General features: G+C 38.4%; 1 protein-coding gene across 2 annotated transcripts in view; it reads right to left on the bottom strand.

Annotated features, from left to right (window-relative positions):
* INTS4 (integrator complex subunit 4) overlaps positions 1 to 16,593 on the bottom strand; it is a 122,031-nt gene that overhangs the window by 69,190 nt on the left and 36,248 nt on the right. For both annotated transcript variants that reach the window (XM_047693909.1, XM_047693908.1), the window contains 2 exons: positions 3,485 to 3,670; positions 2,840 to 2,890 (listed from right to left, as the gene is read on the bottom strand). In XM_047693909.1, coding sequence (XP_047549865.1) covers positions 2,840 to 2,890; positions 3,485 to 3,670 — 237 coding nt within the window. The remainder of the gene's footprint in view (positions 1 to 2,839; positions 2,891 to 3,484; positions 3,671 to 16,593) is intronic.

The following is a 16,593-nucleotide window of genomic DNA, read 5'->3' as shown; positions in this document are numbered from 1 at the left end:
CACACTGCCAAATATCCTCTGAAGAGTAAAATCACTGTGGCTGAGAACCGCTGCTTTAATCCCACCATTTTTCTCCAAATGAGCCACCTTCTCCTTGCTCCATACCCTTCCATTACTTCAGTCCCAACAGCGCCGTTAACATTTAACATTTACAACTCCCTTAAGACTTCCGCTACAGCTGCTCTAAAAACCCAGCACCTTCTCTATTGCTCACAAGGGCAGCAGAACACTAGCAAAGACTATACTCTCTAGGGGATTGGTGGTTCATGATCTGGAACTTTATTGGCCCTACTCTGAAATCTTTTACACCCCTGCTTTCCACTTCCATTACCCAAGGCAGCTTGTCCTAACCTCCCCTGCTGGGCCCCTATCCCACTTCCAGCCATAAGCCACATGTATACTGGAGAAAAATCAAAGTTCTCAGGCACAAATACTCCCAACTATTCCATAACAGTTATAAATTCATTTATACCTGTATTCTCCCATACTTTTTCCTCAATGTCTGGGGAAAAAAGTATCCTAATTCCTAATCCCTCTACTTTTACTATGGATTTCATCATCTCCTCACACAGGCCCTTCCTTAACATCCTCCAAAATAGGTACTATTTGTGATTCTCTATTATAGCACCCTATTTATTTACTGTACTACTTACATGTTATAATTATTGTGTTTATTTGTTATTCGCCTGTCTCACCCAAGAGAAAGTGAAGGGCATGGATCCTATCCAACAAGCTCAGTGTTGTACAACCAGCATTAGGTACTCATTAATATTTGTTGCATGAATCAGCTCATGAATCTGATTTTCTGCCTCAAGAAACTTACTTCACCATTTATTCCCCTTTGTCTCTTTTATCATCAATTTCTCCCTAAACACTGGCTCTCCCTTCAACACATAAACATAGGTAGCAGCTATCTTTAAAATACAATGGATAAAATCTTAAATAAAGTAAAATAAAATAAACTACAAAAAGCCCTTCCTTGTGTGGTGTATAAACAATGAATCTTGGAACACTGAAAAAATAAAATAAAATTAAAAAAAAAAAAAAGCCCTCCCTTTTTACCATCTTCCATCCTGCCATCCTATTATAGCCAAGTTTATTTTTTAAAGTTTATTTATTTAGGGCGCCTGGGTGGCTCAGTGGGTTAAGCCCCTGCCTTCGGCTCAGGTCATGATCTCAAGGTTCTGGGATCGAGTCCCATGTCGGCCTCTCTGCTCAGCAGGGAGCCCGCTTCCCCTCTCTGCCTGTCTCTCTGCCTACTTGTGATCTCTCTCTCTCTCTCTCTCTCTCTCTGTCAAATAAATAAATAAATAAATAAATAAAATCTTTTAAAATTTATTTGTTTGTTTGTTTGTTTACGTAATTTCTACACCCATGGTGGGGCTCAAACTCACGACCCTGAGATCCAGAGTCACATTCTCCTCCAACTATGCCAGCCAGGTGCCCCCAGCCAAATTTCTTTAAAGTATAGTTGATCACAGTTGTATTGCCTCACTTCAATTGACCCTAATCTGGCTTCCATCCCCAACACTCTTACTAATACTGCTCTCTTCAAATTCACTAACAGCTACCCTGTTGTTAGGTCTAATAGGTAGTTTTCAGTTCTGTTTTACAGACCTCTTACCAGCATCTGACCCTGCTGACTATGAGAACTCCCTCCTGACTTTTCTGGAATATATTTTTCCTCCTCCTCCAACTAGCTGCTTCTCAGCTCCTTTCTTCTGTCTACCTCTTAAATGTTAGACCTCACCCATGGCTTCCATGCTTGGTCTCTTTCAATCTTCTTATTCTCCCTAAGTATCCACATGCCCCCTAGATGGGGATGGCTTCAATTATCCACCCTCCAGCTCTGCTCTGTCCTGAACTCCAGACCTTCATATCTATCTACAGCCCAGAATTTTCCTCATGGGTGTCCCACCAACCCTTCACACTAACATAATCAAAACCAATATATACTTAATTACGGTTCCTAATTCATCCTTCTATCTCAAACACCCCAACATTCCACCCTTACTTCCTTGAAGACCTCTCATTGCTTGCCTAGTTTATTGACATGGTCTTATGCTATTAAATATCTAAATCATCTAACTAACTTCTGAGTCCTCACTCTCTAAGTTTAATTATTTGGCTTCCCACAGAGTTCTCCTACAGGGAGAGAAGGTGCTGGTCACACCAACATAACCATTCTAAGCTCATTCTATTTCATTTTGTAAAAGAATAAACTTCACTTATACATCAGTCTCAGGGATTTAACTAATTGCCATCTTCCTCTGAAAGATAAAACCATTCTTGGTGCAAAATTTCATTTCTGACATGGATTTAGATTGCTTGTCTCTAGATTTATTCAATTATTCTATAAGAGAAACATCACCTTGTAAGGCCTTTTCATTAGGCAGTCGATCAGCTTCTCCTACAAATTCATTGTGCCTTTACTACAAATTCATTGTGCCTTTCTATCCCATGGTCTTGGACATCCTCCTTCAGAAATACTCTAGTATGTCAAGTATGGTGCCCAGAATTGACTTCATGTTTGGCCCAATCAGAGATCAATGAGACCACCACTTTCCTTATTCTGAACACTATACTTCTCTCTGTGTACTCTGGTACTCATACTGAGCTACCTAGATCCTCCTAAAAGTCTTTTTTACATGTATTAGTGCTATTCAATTATATATCCTCCATCCTTTTATTAAAATGTATGTTTTGGATACAACTTCACATTCATCCCAATTAATGTTGTCAGTTGCTGTTCTATGTTTTCAAATTCTGACAACTAGTTTGCCACTCTCCCAGTTTCATTATCCCTCCTCCCCTTCCAGACAGTAATCATTTAAGGTACCTGATTATAAATTGTTTGGTGTAATTTCAGTCCTCTTTCATGGAGCTGCAACTAGGTAATAAAAATATAATTTAAGTATTTGGGGAAAACAGATCAATATTCCCACAATCTCCACAATCTCATGTATTTTCCCCCATTACATCAGATTAACACAGTTTCCATTAGCCAAAATCACTGCTATATAAATAAGAAATCTGGTCAAAGACTTTTTAGTAGAAACACTCAGAGACTTAATAAATCTAACCCATGAAGTGTCCCAACGGGATATTAGAAAAATACTCAATAATGACAAGAAGACTGAAGAAGAAATGGTTAATACCACCTCCCCCTACAAAGCACCATCCCCCTCCAGGGACCTGGAGGAAGCATGTGACTCAGTATTGAAACAGGTCTAAGTTATACCCTCCACGTTTCAGAAATATGGGTGGAAGCAACCAGAAAGGCCTGAAGAAAAGCACTCCTGCTATACAAAGCGTGTGTACCTTTGAGTTTTGTGATCTCAATGTCATCATCACATTCCTCAAAGTGTGCATAAGGTATATCTTAGGGTGGTTCAGAAAGCATCCAACATTAGCCATGAACTTAATAAACAAATGAAACAAACAAACAAAACTGTCACCATTTAGTTTCCATGATCATGTTTACCATGGCTTTTATAGCTGCTGTTCTGACACGTGGGTCTTGGTCACTGAAGTAATCCCCTATAATCTTCTGGACATCTCTGACAGCTAGGCCTTCTCCATCTTTTGTGACACTTTTCTCCAAAGAGCCAAGATTGCCAAGTAACTGCAGGCACTTATTTCTTACACCATGGGAGGTATCTGTGAGGTGCTACAAAAAGAAAAGAGAACAAAAGGATATGATTAAGATCGCTTAAACTAAACAAAAAACCAGAAGGAAAGCATTGTAGCAATTTTAGGAATGACTTCAAACACTGCATTCTCACTGCAGTCTCTCTAAGATCATGTTACTTGTGTATCTGTCTTCCAAAAGAACAAATCCTTAAAAATAAGATACCCAATTTTCATCACTGCATTCCCAACAGCTAGCACTTTGCCTTGTTAAGAGAAAGTACTTTAAAAATGGTCCCTAAGTTGTATTTTATATGCTATCAAATCTAAAAACAAAACAAAAATTTATAAATTTTTAAAATTTTGAATATTTATATAGAAAAATGCAAAAAGCTTAAGTGTACAGCTTAATGAATTTTCACAAAATAAATACACACATACAATGACATACACACACCCAGATGAAGAAACAGAACATGACCAACACCCAAGAAACCCTTCTTGATCCCTCCTCCCACTAATTATTCCACCACCATCAAAAATAGCCACTATCTTGACTTATAACACATAGATTTATTTTGCCTGTTTCTATACTTGGTAAAATCAGAGTGTCTGGCCTTTCTAGCTTAATATTAAGTTTGTAAGAGTCATCCATAGTATGGCATACAGCAATGGTTAATTCATTTTCATTACCATATAGTATTCCATTTGTGAAACCACCACAATCCTTTGTTGGTAGATATTTGTGTGGTTTTTTTCCTAGTTTTTATCTATTAATAATGCTAGCATGACTATGGTAGCTTGAATGTGGCTTCTGTTGGATATAAACTTACGACTGGAATTGCTGCATCACAGATGCATATGTTCAGCTTAAGAAGACACCACCAAGTAGCAAACAGTTTTCCAAAGCAGTTGTACTAACTTAACTAATTTACAGTTCCACCAGTGATATACAGTGTTCCAATTGTGCCACATCCTTGTCAACACTTTAGTACTGTCAATCTTTTTCAACGTTAGCTCTTCTAGTATTTTTAACAAATTATCAGTTATCTATTGCTATACCTAGTCCAATGCTACTGAAATTAGCTATTTGCATAATGCAGTAACAGGAACTGAAAATACTTTAAAGAAATGAGGTTGTATAGTACATGATAATATAGCATGGAACTCTGACTTTTAAACTTTTTAGATCCACTGGAAGAAATATCCATTATACTTCAACATAGTATTCACATACAAATATATATATAGAAAGTTTAATAAAATATTACTTACCCTTACATCCTGTGATATACTCGGATATTTTTATTTTGATTTTCAAAAAATATTCATCATGATGGAGTGCCTAGTTGGCTTGGTACACAGACTAGTCTGGATCTCAGGATTGTTAAATTCAAGCCCCACATTGTGTATAAACATTATTTAAAAATAAAATCCTTTAAAAAATACTAATCATGGCCTACAAAACTGGTTGCATTACCCACCAATGGATCACTATGCTCAGTTTCAAAGACGCTGGTATAAAGAAAAGTGAATGGGACTTGAAGTTTTAAAATCTGGGTTCAAAGACTCTTTACAGAAATGGCTAGTTTCAGGACTGGGGCAAAATATGTAAGAGCCTGGGACACCTTGCCCCAGAAAGCAAGGATGGTATCAAGGATTAATGGAGTCCAGATCAAAAGGACAAAGAAACCAGTAAGTAGGGCATTTCCCGCTGTCAACATTGATATTACACCAAAAGAAAGCTCAAACAAATCCAGAGTAGAGAACATTCTTTAAGACCAATGATCCAGGGACGCCTGAGTGGCTCAGTGGGTTAAAGCCTCTGCCTTCGGCTCAGGTCATGATCCCAGAATCCCGGGATCGAGCCCCGCATTGGGCTCTCTGCTCAGCAGGGAGCCTGCTTCTCCCCCCCCCCACCTCTCTGCCTACTTGTGCTCTCTGTCAAGTAAATAAATAAATAAATCTTAAAAAAAAAAAAAATTTAAGACCAATGATCAGGGGCGCCTGGGTGGCTCAGTGGGTTAAAGCCTCTGCCTTCAGCTCAGGTCATGATCCCAGGGTCCTGGCATCTAGCCCCACATAGAGCTCTCTGCTCAGCGGGGAGCCTGCTTCCTCCTTTCTCTCTGCCTGCTTCTCTGCCTACTTGTGATCTCCGTCTGTCAAATAAGTAAATAAAATCTTAAAAAAAAAAAAAGATCCAATGATCCAGGTTCTTCAATACATTTATGGCATTTAAAGAAAAAATAAGAACAAAAGGGGGCACTGTTACAGATTAAAAGAAATTTAAGAGACTATCCAAATGCAATACATAGGTCTTTTTGGATGTTAAACCAAAAGAAATCAACTATAAAAAGATATGATTAATCCAATTAAGGAAATTTTAATATGAACTGGTATGAATTGATATAAAGTACTGTTAATAATTGCATCATGGCTATATTTTTTAAATGATCAGTTATAAATATATACTGAAGTATTTATGACTTAAATAACATGATGTCAGCGATTTGCTTTAAAATACTAGAGCAAAAAACACCAAAAATCCTGGGTCAGACAAAGACAAAAAGTGAGAGGAGAAAAATCCATGAAAAGATTGCACAGCATAAAAAATTGTCAAATGTACACTCAAAACTGGAAATTACAGTAAATCTGCAATTTCCATAATATAGAGTATATATGCATATATATATAAAGCATTATATATATATATATAAAACCAGCTTCAAATTTCAGCTGTGACTCATGATATGTGTAAATCAGTCAAGAGTCAAAAGTCACTTCTCTCAAAGCCTCACTTCCTCATCTATAAAGAAAGAACAGTCATAGCTGTCTCAGCTAACTTACAGGGTTATCATGAGGCTCAAATAGGGATATAAATGTAAAACAGAAAAACAAAAAACAACAAAGCTTGATACACTACAAGCTTAATATGATTATTAGCAATTGTTGCCATAATCTAAAATAGTAAGAAAGGTAGATGGTCACAGATAAAGTATATATATGGTTTCATTACAGGATAACTATATACATAAATGTGAAAAACAGGTATCTTTAGATACTCCCTTCAAGTTCAGATTTTCTAGGATTTTCTATTTATAAATGAAACCACTGATTTGAAATCACAACGGCTTCTGGAAGTACGCTCAATAATCACCCATTTCTCTCCACCTGCCTTTATTTGCCAATCCCCTATTTTACAGGACCATAAGGATTAAGTGATATGTCTAAAACACAGATAACTTAGTGGAAGAGCTGATACGGAACACTCTTGACACCCACTCAGCCTAGAGCTCGTTTCCCCACTCAGCTGCATAAATAACTCCATGATTTTGAAAACTTTGTCACCATGTACAGAGTTGGGCATTTGCACCTTAAATACTTAAAAAGCTCCACAACATCCGTTTTCCTCAAATATATTTATACTGTTACTCCCAAATATCACCAGTCTCCGGCATGAAGAATCACTCTAGTTTCTAATTACTATGTGATAAAACATACTGACACTAAATTAACAACCAATTCTTGTGATTAGCTAACTAGGCTACCAATACTTTGTATAAGTGATACACACACACACACACACACACACACACACACACTGAACAAACAGGAAGATGTATCAGATAAGTAAATACAGTATAGCTGATCCTGGAGCTAGAGTACAGAAAGTACAAGATGAGCCTGGATTATTTTATTCTGCCAGATAAGAAGGAAGTATTCAAAAATAAAAGAAGTCAAAAGAACAGAGAAACCAGCTTAAAGGGGCTCTTATTTGGCCAAATCAGGAAAACAGTTTGTTGTTGTTATTGCTGTTCTTCAAATCAGGAAAATTTGAACATCAAGGTGAACAATTACAGTAACAGACTATGATCCACTGAATAAACAAGGAATCTGTGATTTCGTAACCAATATAAACAAACTGAAAGTTTGGTGACAGAATATTTACATAGTCTCCAAGTGCCATCCTAGAAAATACTTACTCATTTCAAAGGAAAGAGTAACCTTACAGTGAAGAAACATGACAGACACTATCTTAACCAAGTGATCAAAGTTAACATCATTAGTAGTACGACAAATCAAAATGGCATAGCACCTGACAGGATGCAGTAAGTTCTTGCCAAAGGTGTTAACTTAAATCTAATTATGAGAAAATATCAGACAAATCCAAATTCAGAAAGATTCTACAAAATACCTATCCTATAATTTTCAAAAACAAAAAAAATTTTGTTCAAAAACAAAAAAAAAATCATAAAATCGAGTAATGACTAGGAATTATTCCAGATTGAAGAAGACTAAAGAGATGTGATGTAACTAAAATGCAATACGTGGTTCTGAACTGGCTCCTTTACCAGTAACAGACATGATTGGGAGAAATAGTGAAATCTGAGTGAAGTCTGAGGATCAAATGGTAGTATACACTGATGTTAATGTCCTGATTTTGATGATCACACTGAAGTTATGTAGGAAAATATCTTTATAGAAAATACACAATGAAGTATTCAAAAGTAATGGTGCACTATGTTAGCAACTTATTCTAAAATAGTTCACAAGAAAACAAAGTTCTCTATTACTGGACTTGCAATTTTTCTGCAAGTTTGAGAGTTAATCTTAGGAAACAAACTGAGAATTGCTGCAGAGGAGGGTGGTGGGAAAGACTGGGTGGCTGGGTGATGGGCACTGGGGAGGGTACGTGTTGTGGTGAGTACTGGGTGTTGGGTAAGACTGATGAATACCAGGGCGCCTGGGTGACTCAGTGGGTTAAAGCCTCTGCCTTCAGCTCATGTTGTGATCCCAGGGTCCTGGGATCAAGCTCTGCATTGGGCTCTCTGCTCAGCAGGGAGCCTGCTTCCCTCCCTCTCTCTCTGCCTGCCTCTCTGCCTACCTGTGATCTCTGTCTGTCAAATAAATAAATAAAATCTTAAAAAAAAAAAAGACTGATGAATACCAGTACCCCTGAAACAAATAATAATTATACGTTAATAATAAAAAAATTTAAAAATTAAAGAGTCTAAGGGGTGCCTGGGTGGCTCAGTGGGTTAAAACCTCTGCCTTCGGCTCTGGTCATGGTCTCAGGGTCCTGGGATCAAGCCCCGTGTCCGGCTCTCTGCGCAGCGGGGGGCCTGCTTCCTCCTCTCTCTCTGCCTGACTTTCTGCCTGCTTGTGATCTCTGTCAAATAGACAAATAAAATCTTTTTTTTTTTAAGATTTTATTTATTTATTTGACAGAGAGAAATCACAAGTAGGCAGAGAGGCAGGCAGAGAGAGAGGAGGAAGCAGGCTCCCTGCTGAGCAGAAAGCCCGATGTGGGGCTCGAACCCAGGACCTGGGATCATGACCTGAGCCGAAGGCAGCGGCTTAACCCACTGAGCCACCCAGGCGCCCCTAGACAAATAAAATCTTTAAAAAAAAAAAATTAAGAGTCTAAATACACATGAGGAAAAATAAAATAACTGTACAGTTTCATAAACATTAGAAAAACAGGGGTGCCTGCCTGGCTCAGTCAGTAGAGCGTGTGACTCTTGATCTTGGAGTAGTAAGTTCAAGGCCCATGTGGGGTGTAGAGATGACTTAAAGATAAAATCTTGGGGTGCCTTGGTGGCTCAATTGCCTAAGGGTCCAACTCTTGGTTTTGGATCAGGTCATGATCTCATGAGTGGTGGGATCAAGCCCTGAATTGGACTCCATGCTCACCAGAGAATCTGCTTGAAGATTCTCTCCCTCTGCCCCTCCCGGTGCGTGTGTGCATGCATGTTCTCTTTCTCAAATAAATAAATCGTCTGTAAATAAATAAAATCTTAAAAAAATATATTACATTATCCATAAGAATCATAAATGTATTTTTTTTTAAAGATTTTATTTATTTATTTGACAGAGAGAAATCACAAGTAAGCAGAGAGGCAGGCAGAGAGAGAGGAGGAAGCAGGCTCCCCGCTGAGCAGAAAGCCCGACGCGGGGCTCGAACCCAGGACCTGGGATCATGACCTGAGCCAAAGGCAGCGGCTTAACCCACTGAGCCACCCAGGCGCCCCATCATAAATGTATTTTTAAGAACATAAAAAGAAAGAGGCAGGGGCGCCTGGGTGGCTCAGTGGGTTAAGCCTCTGCCTTCGGCTCGGGTCATGATCCCAGGGTCCTGGGATCGAGCCCCACATCAGGCTGTCTGCTCAGCAGAAGCCTGCTTCCTCCTCTCTCTCTGCCTGCCTCTCTGCCTACTTATGATCTCCATCTGTCAAACAAATAAAATCTTTAAAAAAAAAAAAAAAGAAAAGAAAAAAAAGAAAGAGGCAGCAGTAACAGCACCACACCCAAGAAGGTTCAGAGAATGCCTCAAGGAAGCGTAGGAGCTCTGCAGACAAAGTGGATTCCATTAATTGTTTCACCTCTTGTCTGAGAGGCAAAGTAGCACAGCTAAAGGAGCAGGGATGAAGTCAGACAGACCTAGGTTTAACTGCTGGCCCTGCTACATAGTCTCTACGTGATCTTCACTAAACCCCACAAGTTTTTATAGAAATCCCTACTTTGTAAAAATAGGATAATATCCTCTACCATGAAGTTTTGTAGTGAGTATACTAAATGAACTCATTTAATAATCACCGTATGGGGGCGCCTGGGTGGCTCAGTCAGCTAGGCATCCAACTCCTGATTGCAGCTTAGGTCATGATATCAGGGTTGTGGGATCCAGGCCTGCCCTAGGCATGGAGCCTGCTTGGGATTCTCTCTCTCCCTCTCCCCCATCCCTCCCCTTGTGCCCTCACACTCACTCGATCTCGCTTTCTCTCTCTCCCTCCCTGCAGCGTCTCCCAAAAGGATTATTGGATGTAAAATTAGCTAATAGTATATGGGACATAACAAACATTTAGTAAGTATAAGCGCCTATCATAGTGCCTAGCGTTTAGCATGTACTTAAAAAAACAACACCCAACCTACTTAAGAAGAGAAGGAAAACAGGCAAGGAAAAGAAGACCAAGTGATGGCAAAAATCAGATAAATGGAGAAGGGTTAGAGGTAAGAGTGGGCACCTGGATGAAACAGGTCTGCTGATCTAGAACACACAAGCATGAACTTTCTAGTGATGGATAGACAGGGCAGTCTGTCATGAAAGATAGAGAGCATCTGTTACTGGCTCACACCAGAATGCTCCAGGAGAAGATTCCTGAATTAAGCAGGAAACTAGACTTGGTAAGAAGCTATGTCCCATGTGGATATGGGATGGGCAGGTAGGCTTACTTAGAGAAAAGAACAAAGGAAACCTGGGGAGAAAGCCACTATGCTGAGGGTGGGGTGCTCAGAAACAAAGCCTCTCATTATAAAAATGGTTCGCTCAAACATTTTAGATCAGAGTTAATTCTTGCCTCCAAGTTATTTAGGCTGCAAAAATGTGAAACTAACACTCGTGTCCTCAGAATGTCTTATACATAAAGCTCAAAATAATCAAATTAAGCCAATGAAACTGAGAAATTATGAGAAACTTTAGATATGAAGGTGACAATGACTTTCTCAGTTAATAAAGCAGGATTTTACTGACAAACCATTTTAGTACGAAAACATATTTCTCATAACTAAACTGTTTACTGAAGCACCAACCCCTGAAGGTTGCTTCCACTGAATACTTTGATTTTCAAACAACAAACTGAAACCTTCCCGTGTCTATTAAGGTAACCAGGCAACACTGTTATAGAAGCAGCCTATTCTTGCAAGCTGAATGTTAGGCTGAAAGACAGCGGAAGTCTCCATCGAACCCTCAGGGCAGCAGTTACAGTTCTATGATGCCCTTCCCACACAGGTCACTTCTTGCATCACGCCATCATCACTAATAGCTTCCTAGCGTGTCTGCTCTGCAGATGATGCTATTTTGGTGTTATACCCAGGCCACCAAAGTGACATCATTTTTATACTGATGGAGTGAGTAAGCAAACCACATCCCCAAGAGTAAGAGCAATCTGTGCCAAAAATAAGCTAAACCAACCCGTTTAAAACTATTGCTATAAGGGAAAAAAAAATCAATGGTTAAGTGTATCAAGAAAATCTGAGAATGAAGTTCCTTAAGTAAGACAAAAATAACTTAATGACTCATTCAGCTTCAATATGGATTGTGTTAAAGCACAGTCAAAAACTCAGTGTACTTTGTATGCAAATGATTTTAACAGGTACACTCTCCTGACAAACCATACATAATATCTGAGTAGAGTTTTATAAATATAAAAATGCTATATGGTTCTATCTGCTGCCTGTTAAGAGTTTACTATACTTACGCTACAGAATTAAAGGAACAGAAAAGAAACAGAGAGACTGGATGGAAAGGTGAGAGAGAGACAGACAAGAATTAAAACTAGGCTCTAAGAAAGCCTTATTAAAAAAATGACAAGAGGGCGCCTGGGTGGCTCAGTGGGTTAAGCCGCTGCCTTCGGCTCAGGTCATGATCTCGGGGTCCTGGGATCGAGCCCCGCATCAGGCTCTCTGCTCAGCAGAGAGCCTGCTTCTTCCTCTCTCTCTCTGCCTGCCTCTCTGCCTGCTTGTGATCTCTCTCTGTCAAATAAATACATAAAATATTAAAAAAAAAATGACAAGAATATTTTTTCTACTGGAAAAATCTTCATAGGTAGGAAGGAAAGCAGATCTCCAACTTCGGTTGTACAGATGCTGTATATGAAAAGAATATTAATTTCCTAGCCAAACCTGTGAACCAAATCTTTTCAAATGAGAATTAGCTGTACAATGTACCTCAAAGGATTACTGACAGTATAAAATGAGAAGAACTTTGAAGAGTTAAGAGTACCTGAAGGCATGACTTTCTTCCTACTGTGAAAAAAAATGGCAGATTCATACCCTGTATTTGAAAGACATGTAAAGAAACAATCTGAACTTCAAACAATAATAATGATAGAAATAAATTATAATATATCGAATAAAATGAGAGCGAGAAGAAAAGGAAGGGAGGGAAAGCTTTATTTACAGTAGTATGTCAACTAATAAGGAATAAGAGTTAGAAAATGATGATTTTGCAATGACCAGAGTAACAGCTGACTCAGCAAAATTTATTAATAGTCCCTTAAAACAGGGAGTAAAATTTGATGGGAAAGAGGTTATTTACATTAATTCAAAGTATCTCCCATAAACCACTTTTAATCACAGGAAAAACTGTAACTCTACAACTAAAAACCTGGTAGTCATCACCTTAATCAAGTATCAAAATTAACAATAATGAGTCAAACCTCATCTGTGCCTTATAATGTGATAAACTGAGAACAAATATTATGTAGTATTCCTGCCAAAATATATAACCTGAATCTAAACAGAGGAAATACAGATTATACAGACTGAACAGATAAACACAGATTAAAAGACATTCTATAATAAATGGTCTATATTCTTCAAAAACGTCAAGGTCATGAAAGACAAAGACAGGATGAGGGACCGTTCCAAATTAAAGAAGAGGGATGGAAACTAAATGCATTCTGTGACCTTGAACCAGAAAGAAAAATTTATATGAAGGATAATATTGGGACAATCAGTAGAATGTGAATAAAGGCTGAGATTAGTATTAGTGTTGTATGAAGTTAAATTTCCTGATTTTCAGAACAGCACTGTGTTTATAAAAATTACATCCTTTTTATTTAAAAGATGTATTTATTTATTTCAGAGAGAGAATGCACGTGCGTGTGTGGGGGGCGGTTAACAGGTACAGAGGAACAGAGAGAATCTTAAGCAGGTTTCACACCCAGTGTGGACTTCCACACACAGCCTGATCTCACAACCCTAAGATCAAAATCTGAGCCAAAATCAAGAGTTGGACGCTTAGCTGAATGAGCCAGCCAGATGTCCCAAAATTATACCCTTCTTAAGAAATACACTTAAGTATTTAAGTATTACTTTGGTGGAAAAAGGGCATTATGACTGCAATTTACTGTTACATGGTTCAGGAAAAGATAATATGTATATACACAGCGATAATGATAAAGTAAATGTGGGAATATGTTAACTATTAGTGAATCAGGAAGAGGGATATATGGAAATTCTTTACATCATCATCATCATCATCATCACTATTATTATTAAGTAGGCTCCACGCCCAGCAGGGAGCCCAATACAAGGCTTGGACTCAGAACCCTGAGATTAAGACCTCACCCAAAATCAAGAGTCGGTCACCCAACCAACTAAGCCACCCAGGCAGCCGTACATTATTTTATAATTTGGCAGTAAGTCTGAAATTGCTGAAGTGTCTGGATTTTTGTCTCAACCCAATACTTTCCCAAAATTCTCTTTCTTAGTGAAAGGCACCTAGCATCTTACTAAGGACTGGGGATAAGGGGAAAATGCAAAATAACTGGTTAACTCATAAAGTTTCAGTTTTGCAAAGTGAAGAGATGGGTGAATGAATGATGGTGATGGTGGTGTAAGATAATATAATTAACGCCACTGAACTGTACACTGTAAAATGATTACAATGGTAAATTTTATGTTATGCATATTTTATTTAATTTTTTAAAAAATATTCAATTTATTTAAAGTAAAAAAAATTGATGTGTATTTTACCACAACTCAAAAAAATTTTAACAAAAAAGTTAAATATAGGTTTAATGGCCCTGCCATTTCATTCCCAGGATAAATAGACCCAAAAGTACTGAACTCATGGGGCACCTGGGTGGCTCAGTCGTTAAGTATCTGCCTTTGGCTCAGGTCATGATTCCAGAGTCCTGGGATTGAGCCTGGCATCGGGCTCCCTGCTTGGCAGAGAGTCTGCTTCTCCCTCTCCCACTCCCCCTGCTTGGGTTCCCTCTCTCGCTGTGTTTCTCTCTGTCAAATAAATAAATAAAATCTTAAAAAAAAACACAAAACTGAAACATACTTCCAACCAAAACTTGTAAACACATCTATCAAGAGAACTGAAGCATTTTCACACAAAATTTGTACATAAATGTTTATACCAACAATATTCATAATACTCAAAAGGTGGAACAACCCAAATGACCATCTCAGCAGCTGATGAATGGATCAACAAAATACAGTAGAATATTCTTTGAGCATAAAACGGAATGAAATATTAATATATACAACACCTGGATGTATCTCAAAAACATGGCAAATGAAAGAAGCTACTTACAAAAAACTTATATGATTCCATCTACATGAAATTTCCATAATGGGCAAATCTAACAGAGACAGAAATTCGATCAGTAGGTAGGTACTGAAGGCTGGGATAGATAGAGGGATATCTATGTGCTTGGTCACAAAAGGGCATCTCTTTGAAATGATGAAAATGTTGGAAAATTAACTGTGATGCGATTGTCCCCATGCATAAAAATATTGGAGACCGCTGAATTGTGTATATTAACAGGATGAAAAGCATGCTATGTGAGTTACATTTCAATAAAACTGTTTTAAAGAATTCACCCTTTGAATTGTGGTGAATCTTTCAACCTTTGTATTGTTTCTTTGGCTGTTATGAATAATGCTGCTGTGAATATATCTACAAGTGGAATTGCTGGGTCATATAGTAAGCCTGTATCTTTAATTTTTTGAAGAACCGCTGAACTGGTCTCCAAAGTAGCTGAGGCATTTTTCATTTCCATCAGAAATGGAGAAGAGCTCCAATTATTCTAAGTCCTCACCAAAACTTGGTATGGTCGAGCCTTCTTTAGCATAACCATCTGAAAGGTGTGAAACTGCATCTCATTGTAGTTTTGATTCTTATTTCCCTAATGACTGACGATGCTAAGCATCATTTTTTTGTTTATTGGCTACTTGTATATCTTCTTTGGAGAAATGCCTTTTTAAGATCCTTTGCCCATTTTTTAATTATGTTATTTGCATTTTTATTGTAAGGCTGTAAGAAATCTTTATATATTCTAGACATTAGACATAAAATTTGCAAAAATTTTTTCCTGTTCTGTGGACCATCTTCACTTTCTTGATTGTGTCCTTCCAACACAATTCTTCAGTTTTGATGAAGTCCAATTTATCTATTTTTGTTGTTGTTGTTCCTTGTACTTTTGTCACATCTAATAATCCACTGCCAAATCCATGGTCATGAAAATCTACAACTATATTTTCTTCTAAGAAATTTATAGTTGTAGCTGGCATATTTAGATCTTTGATACATTTTGAGTTTTACATATGGTGTTACTTAAGTTTCCAAATTCTTTCTTTTGCAGGTGGATACCCAGTTGTCCCAGCACCACATGTTGAATAGACTGTTCCTTCTCCATTGAATGGTATGGATACCCTTTCAAAAATCAGTTGACCAGGGGCGCCTGGGTGGCTCAGTGGGTTAAGCCTCTGCCTTTGGCTCAGGTTGTGATCCCAGGGTCCTGGGATGAGCCCCTCATCGGGCTCTCTGCTCAGCGGGGAGCCTGCTTCTCCCTCTCTCTCTGCCTGCCTTTCTGCCTGCTTGTGATCTCTGTCTGTCGAATAAATAAATAAATAAAATCTTTAAAAAAAAAAAATCAGGGGCGCCTGGGTGGCTCAGTGGTTAAAGCCTCTGCCTTCGGCTCAGGTCATGATCTCAGGGTCCTGGGATCGAGTCCCGCATCGGGCTCTCTGCTCAGCAGGGAGCCTGCCTCCTCCTCCTGTCTCTCTCTGCCTGCCTCTCTGCCTACTTGAGATCTGTCAAATAAATTTTAAAAATAAATAAATAAATAAATAAATAAGTTGACCAAAGACACATGGGATTAATTTTGGGGTCTCAATTCTATTTCATCGATCTTTACATCTACCTATTGGTGCTTAGTAAGTTTTGAAATCTGCTAGTGTACCTGTTACTGTGTTGTTCTTTTTCAGGACTGTTTTGGCCATCTTGGTTCCCTTTAAAAATCCATACAGTTTTTTTTTTTTTTTAAGATTTTATTTATTTATTTGACAGAGAGAAATCACAAGTAGGCAGAGAGGCAGGCAGAGAGAGAGGAGGAAGCAGGCTCCCCGCTGAGCAGAAAGCCCGATGTGGGGCTCGAACCCAGGACCTGG

Source organism: Lutra lutra, chromosome 10 (genome assembly GCF_902655055.1).
Source record: "Lutra lutra chromosome 10, mLutLut1.2, whole genome shotgun sequence".
Classification (NCBI taxonomy): domain Eukaryota; kingdom Metazoa; phylum Chordata; class Mammalia; order Carnivora; family Mustelidae; genus Lutra; species Lutra lutra.
The sequence above is the reverse complement of the archived record's forward strand: the minus strand, read 5'-3'. Positions and strand labels throughout refer to the sequence as shown.